The sequence below is a fragment of the Nanorana parkeri genome, unplaced genomic scaffold (assembly GCF_000935625.1).
Source record: "Nanorana parkeri isolate BGI_ZX_2015 unplaced genomic scaffold, ASM93562v1 scaffold92, whole genome shotgun sequence".
Lineage (NCBI taxonomy): Eukaryota > Metazoa > Chordata > Amphibia > Anura > Dicroglossidae > Nanorana > Nanorana parkeri.
This window is the reverse complement of record NW_017306360.1, coordinates 56,060-63,306: the sequence shown is the minus strand read 5'-3', so window position 1 is coordinate 63,306 and position 7,247 is coordinate 56,060. Positions and strand designations below refer to the sequence as shown.

Genomic DNA, 7,247 nt, shown 5'->3' with positions numbered 1-7,247 from the left:
AATAAATTCTGAATTTGTAATGGAAGAAGAATTATATTTTTCTTTTATATTCGAATGATGTCATTATTAGGGATGCAGCGATATATATCAGCCGAAAATGGCACTTTTGGCAAAATGCGAAAGTGCCATTTACTGGCCGATAAAGCTTTCCCTGCTTTCTCTCCTCCCCTACTGGGCGCTGCTCTGTGTCCCAGTCGGGAGGGGAGAAACTGTCACAGGCAGCCGAGCGCTGCAGGAGGAGAGCGCTGTGAGCGGCCGGCGTCTCTCCTCCCCGCACTGTTCAGCCTCCTGTCACAGATTAGGAGAGCGGTGTGTGGGTGGAGACAGCCGGCGCTCTCACAGGAGGCTGAGCTCTCCTCCAACACCGCTCGCTCAGCCTCCTGTGACAGCTGTCAGGATGGAGAGCGGGTACAAGCAGTCAGGGATCGCTGAGTGTTTGTAAATAATTGGAGGACAGAGTATGGTTACCATATCCCCAATTATGAATGAATGGGAAGTGATCTACATCACTTCCTGTTCATTCATGATTGTGGTTATAGTAAACATACTCTGTCCTCATGTTATGAATGAACAGGAACACTCATAGAGGATTCCTGTTCATTTATAACAGGGGCTGCAGAATAAGAGAATGAGGACTTTGTGGGTCTCTGGACTCAATCTCTTTTTCTATTTTAAAAGGGAAATATCAGGGGTCTGTTTAGACCCCCAATATTTCCCCGAAGCCCCTAAAAGTAAAGTAAAAAATATGAATATTTAATAAAAATGAATAAATAGATACAAATAAAATATAAAAAATTAAACAGTTTATAAAAAATAAATAAAAATTAAATATTTGAAAAATGTGAAAAAAAGTTAAAATAAAAAAACATTTTTCGGTTTAATCCTGACAATTTCTTTTTTCATTTCGGTTTCGTTTCTGTTTTGAAATTTCCATTTCGGTGCATCTCTAATAATAGCATATTTTATATTAAAGGCTAGCACCAGAATATACAGGGGGATTTAAGGTGGATCCGTCATCAGACATATTTCTCATGCTACGTCATAATATCACTTCCAAATATTTATTACCCCTCACTGAGGTCATAGTACTCAGCCTGACAATGACCTCATCAGCTGGGAGTCATGCCTGTGTCTGTCAGAGTCTTGCAATGCCTCATGGGACTTGTAGTTCCACAAAAGCTGGATTGCCAAGGTTGCCTATTACCCTGGTGTGGGTAATAGTTAAGACCCCCCAGTCAGTTTATTTTTTTCTGTGTCCCTTTGGGGAGATTTCCCTGTGCTTCCTGTGCAGGTGACGGTGAGAGGAAAACTCTACACGAGTGAAGGGAATTCCCTTGTAAGGCAGATGTCACCGGAAGAAGTGTCCTCTTAAACAACTTTGCCGGAACTTCCCTAACAATGCCACTTTCTCCCCATGTGATCACCTTACAGCTTATCCCAGCAGCTTACAGTGGTCATGTGATCACAGCAGGTAGACCCGCCCACTGAACGGACAGGAAGTGACTGGAACACCTGGATCAGTCTGTACAGAAGAGCAGCAGGTGTGAGCCTGCAATGAACTCCTAAAGTCCTTACAATGTTTATCTCCGACCCGGAGGTGATTGTTTCCTCCTCCACAACAGCGGGGAAACATTTTAAGTTCCTCGGTCACAAATGAGATAATGCGCCGCGCCGGCAGTACTGCCGATAACGAGCTCGTCTGCCGCATCAAACTTTTTCATGTTGATTTTGAGGTCTATTTAGCAGCGAGCGAGTTTATGGCGCGGAAGCTTAATTGTGCGCAGATTATTGACTGACGGTCGGATGGCACGCCGCGCACGCCTGCCCCTCCGCGAAGCCACGCTGCGCCGCTTCCATTGTGTTATCGATCTTGGGAAGCGTATCCGAGCACATTCACAACAACGGGGGGAAAGCGGAACCTGGTGTCAATATTGTTCACAAGCAGAGCGTCTTTTGACGGATTCACAAAAGGAAGGGAGCGTCTGGCGGAGCATTGTTCCGAGCAGCACGCGGCTTGTCAACACCGGCCATTCATTCAGGATCTCCGGCATCCACTGCGAGGAAAAACACAACTTCAGATGGGAATGAATAAAGGAAACTAGAACGGAGCCAACTGGAGGACATTCTAAAAATGCTAATGGACTGGCTGTCTGTAACTTAAAGAGAACCTGCCACCGGACCAATCATTTATGCATAGATGTATTTATTGCATGTTATTTACCTGGAAAAGCCTCCCCTTGAGTAGACATCCAAAAGCCCCGAGACCGCTGGTGGGGGCCACCATCTTGGATGCAAGGTCAGCAGCCCCAGTAGACTCAGAGCTGTCACTCTATAGCAGGAGTAACCAATCTCGGCACTGCAGCTGTGGTGAAACTACAAATCCCATGGCTGACTCTGGGAGTCATGCCTGTGGCTGTCCGAGTCTTGCAATGCCCCATGGGACTAGGATTGACACCTGTCCATGATTCACCTGGACAGTCCAGGTTTCAGGCCAGCTGAAACCTGGACACAAGATGTCAGGTGGACTGGGGCAACCACGGGGTCCTGGTGTGCCAATTTGAGTGCATGGAGGAGGCACGGGCTATGGAGGGATGCTGGAACTCAGAGAGGTGTCTGAAACAGAGGGCGCAAATACGTCTTGAAGGGCACAGGGGTTCTGCTTCAGGCAGATGTGTTGTACACTATCTCTCCTCTCTCCCCTGGCTATCTCTCCTCGCTCTCTCTTCTGGCCATCTCTTCTCGCTCTCTATCCAGGCTGCCTCTCCTCGCTCTCTCCTGGCTCTCTCTTTCTCCCCTGGCTGTCTCTGCTCACTCTCTCCCCTGGCTGTCTCTGCTCACTCTCTCCCCTGGCCGTCTCTGCTCGCTCTCTATCCAGGCTGCCTCTTCTTGCTCTCTCCTGGCGGTCTCTCCCCTGTCTCGCCTCTCTCTCTACCCTGGCTGTCTCTGCTCACTCTCTCCCTTGGCTGTCTCGCCTCTATCTCCCCTGGCTGTCTCTCCACGCTCTCCCCTGGCCGTCTCTCCTCGCTCTCTCTTCTGGCTCTCTATCCAGGCTGCCTCTCCTGACTCTCTCCCTTGGCTTCTCGCTCTCTCCCCTTGTTGTCTCTCCTCCCTCTCTCCCCTGGTCGTCTCTCCTCGCTCTCTATCCAGGCTGCCTCTTCTTGCTCTCTCCTGGCTGTCTCTCTTCTCTCTCTGCTCACTCTCTCTCCTCTATCTCCTCTGGCTGCCTCTCCTCTCTTTCTACCCTAGCTGTCTCTGCTCGCTCTCTCCCTTGGCCATCTCTCCTCGCTCTCTCCCCTGACTGTCTCTCCTCGCTGTCTTTTAGAAAATGGGTCACATTTATTTGGAGACAATTAATGCAGAGGAACTATAAGTCTCAGCATGCCATGTTATAGTCGGAGCTCCTCCATAGCTCCAGGAGGGGGCACGGGCAGCATTACACTGAGCAGAGGGTTGCGGGCACGGATGCGTCGCGGGCTTGATGATCTTTTAATGAAGTTGTCTCGGTGTCGGATACCATTATGATCTGCCGGAGACAATGGCGCTCTGACTGGGCAGAAACCCTACGGGTACAATTAAGTAGATGAGAAACATCCTATTGATCTGCAAGAGAAGAGAACAGCGTGGCGGCGGCGGCAGCGGCCGGGCGAGCAGGGAGATGCCACACACTGCCAGATGAACACACTACCCAAGTAGATTCAGCTTCTCCAGAATAAAGGAAGAGGAGCCCCGACCCAAAAATGTCCATGATTAACCCTTTAATGATGGGCATAAAACAAACCGTAACGCCTGGACCGGCAACGTAACACCAGGACCGCGCACTGTCCAGGACAATTCCCACCTAGTAATAGAGATCTCCGGATTGTTTTATTATCAAAAGAAAACCGGGCAAAAATGGTAATAAAATATCTTTTTTTTTAAATGAAGCTGTATATTTGTATGTCGTTACCATGACTCACCACCAGAAAATACCCCAAATAAATTCTCCTAATCTTGATGTGTGCCGGGACACCACATATGTGAGTGTTATTTGTTACCTGTACCTGTAGTTGGGCCCAGAAACAATAATGTGAGTTTTGCTTTTTTTTTTTTTTTTATACTACTCCAACACACTGACATGAAAAATGGCACTGACACTAACATTAACACTGACACTAACACTGAACCTAACATTACCCCTAACACGACGCATAATACTGACCTTAACACTACACCTAACACTAACATTGACCCCAACACAGGCACTAACATTGACCCTAACACTGTTCCCAACATTGATCCCCAACACTGTTCCCAACATTGACCCTAACACTGTTCCCAAAACTGACCCCAACACTGTTCCCAACATTGGCACTAACATTGACCCTAACACTGACACTAAAACTAGGTTCACACTTTTGCTTCTGCATTTTCCATGCGCTTCTGTTGGTCTATGGGGCCACAGCAAAGGTAATCCTCTTGTCATGCGTTGTCGCATTTTGACCAGTGTGCATTAAATCGCACAGATGTGAATGGGGACTTACCGAGACAAGAGAGAGTGAACCCTCCCAGCGGGCAATAAAAAGCTGACAGGGGTTCCAACTTCACTACTCTATACAAAACTATATATACAATGTATCTAGTTCATAGGGACGGTGTACATCCTGCAAAGGGATATTGTAGCTTTTTCTCACCAGCGGAATGGAGTTCAGATCTCATGATCCTGCTGGTCAGCTGCCAGTATCAGGAACACATTCTCCTTCATCTTGTGGATGTAAACGTGGAATATTCTGCATATTAAACTATACAATACAGAGGCCACCAGGAGACCTCGATGACACCTTTCCCATCACCCACGGGGTGTCAGAGGGAATCACAGGGATCCATGCGTCCATGGCAATGATACGATGTGACAGTGCGCACCGAGACGTCACTCACTGACTGACGCATGAAGCCGCCATTAATACAAAGTGACAAAGTCACGTGACACATGTCACAAAACCTCACACTCGTCCCCATCAGCATGGAGCGGGTGATTCTCCGTTACACTGGGATCAGGAACAGAGGACGATCACCGAAGCGTGAATTCAACAAATCAAATACTTCAGCATGTTTTACAAAGCGCTCCGAGCAGCTTTCCTCAGCCGCCCTACCATGGAGGAACCCTTGAAGTTATTCTAAGGGCTCTGGGAACCCCTGATAATAATGATTGTATACATTATATACAGCAGTCACTGGACAAATGCCCATTACAAAGGTGATTAGTGCAGGGCCTCCGTTACACTGGTGGACAGTGGAAATAATTCTTGTTCCATTGCTGGTCATCTGGAGAAATGTTCCTCCTGCAACAACACCGATCATTTATAACATTAAAGAATTGTAGCAAACCTTATTGCAAACCCTTACCCGCTTCTGTTCCATAGATGCTGAGAATGGCCATGCCGGTAACGCTATGGAGAAAAAACACACATGACTCTTTTGGCTCCTTGTAGTTTTTGTTTTTTTTCTTGCTCAGATGGAAAATAGGTTTTGGAAGCACTTATGAAGATTTTTAACTTACATTTTATCACCTTCAACGCGTTTCTTGTTGATTTAGGCCACTTCAATCAGGGTTGGTGCTGCTTATGAGGATTGTTGATCCAGGGAGACTTCAGTTGCCTAATTATTGGATCGGGAAATGTTTTCCTTGGGCCAGTGTGTAGATTAGGGGCAGGTTTAGGGTTCTGAGGATGAAGGTGTGTAGTTTATTTTGTCCGTAGAAGGCAGTTGAATTTGGTTGTCTTTTGGCAGAACTTTGCGGGACACGCATCTGCCTCAATCTATCCCAGATAGCATAGCCCAGATAGCAAGCCATTGAGCTGCAAGTTTGAAAATGACTTGCTAAACTATGGCTAGACTTGCCGAGCTTCATAATTTTGTTGCACAATTACAGCGAGTCTGCATTGCAAGTCTCCAGATCAACGTGCTTTGTAAAAGTGCCGTACACTCGCAGAGCTCTTGCTAAGACCTGCAGGACTCTTGCTGTAGACTTGCCAAGCAAATTTGCTACAAATTCAAAAAGTGTCGCCTAGAACTTGTGCTGCGAGTGTTCTGCAAGTCTACAACCTGCCAGGAATGTGTGCAGCAAGTTAGAAAGAATTACAATTTAACCCTGACACAAGTTTGTGGCAAGTTATCCTTGCTATCTGGGATGGAGCTTCATGTGACAGAGCTGGTGGTTGGCGTGTTGTCACATCGGGATGGGAAGAGTCCTCAGCCCTGTATAAGCTCCGACTAGAGCGACTCACTCCAGGCCGATGAACAAAACATGGAAGGAATGACAGGACGGTATGTGCTCCTGTGGAAGGGGGCATTAAAGAGAACCTGTTGCTTTGCGTTTTACATTTTTATAAAGAGAGCCATGGAAGAAGCCAGACCTACAAAGGCTACATAGACCTTAGGGTTGCACAGATACCAAGTACAGTACTCGGTACAAGTACCGATACTTTTGAGCTCCAAGACTACACTAGAGAAAAATAAAAAAATTAGGAGGCAGCTGTCATTTGTAAGGAGCACACGGAGCTCCTGGGATTTGTACATCTCTGATTTAATGTACGATTTTGTTTTTATAAATATAAATAAAGGGATGCACAGATACCAGTTTTGTGAGTACGAGTACTGATACATTTCTGTTTATTGTCATGTGACAGTTTTTCTAAAACAATACAGACTAATGATTTCAGGACAGTGGTGGAGCGCCAGAGCCAGGTCCCGGCTGCAACCGCTGCAACCCTGGTAGTTCTCATGAAAATGCCAAGTATCTGCGCATCCCTAATAGACCTAATTGTAATAGGGTGCCACTTATCCCGAGCGGAAAGGTAACCCTATTCTCTGGGTTCTCTTATCGTCTGTTCTTTCCCCAGAAATCGACAAAAAACTTAAAAACAGACTCGAAAATGTGTGAGCTTATTTTTAAATGTAATAATAAATTTACTAATTAAAGATTAAAAGAAAGAAGTCGTGTCCCTTTAAGCTGCCGCTTGCTATCAGCAGTCAGCCTCGTTTCTTGATGTGAAGGAAACTTTGTAAAATAAATATGAGTAAGGCCCGGCTTGGTGTGTATTTTTATCCTCTCCCACAGAGTCGGGCGCTGTGGGAAGCCGAGTCCCTCTGGGGCTCCACAGAAGTCTTCTCACCGAGCTCCCCTCATCTCCGACGACGACTCCGAGCTGCTCATTTTAAAAACTTTTCATAATGCGCCATCCACGTGGCGAGACCGGTGATATAACTGA

At 46.7% G+C, this 7,247-nt stretch overlaps 1 protein-coding gene across 1 annotated transcript in view; it reads right to left on the bottom strand.

Annotated features, from left to right (window-relative positions):
- Positions 1-1,925: 1,925 nt before the first annotated feature.
- Positions 1,926-7,247, bottom strand: part of XRCC5 (X-ray repair cross complementing 5) — a gene marked incomplete at its 5' end in the record, with an annotated part of 60,543 nt that continues 55,221 nt past the window's right edge. The window contains 2 exons of the mRNA XM_018552551.1: positions 1,926-2,054; positions 3,438-3,560. Of these exons, the coding sequence (XP_018408053.1) occupies positions 1,926-2,054; positions 3,438-3,560 (252 nt within the window). The remainder of the gene's footprint in view (positions 2,055-3,437; positions 3,561-7,247) is intronic.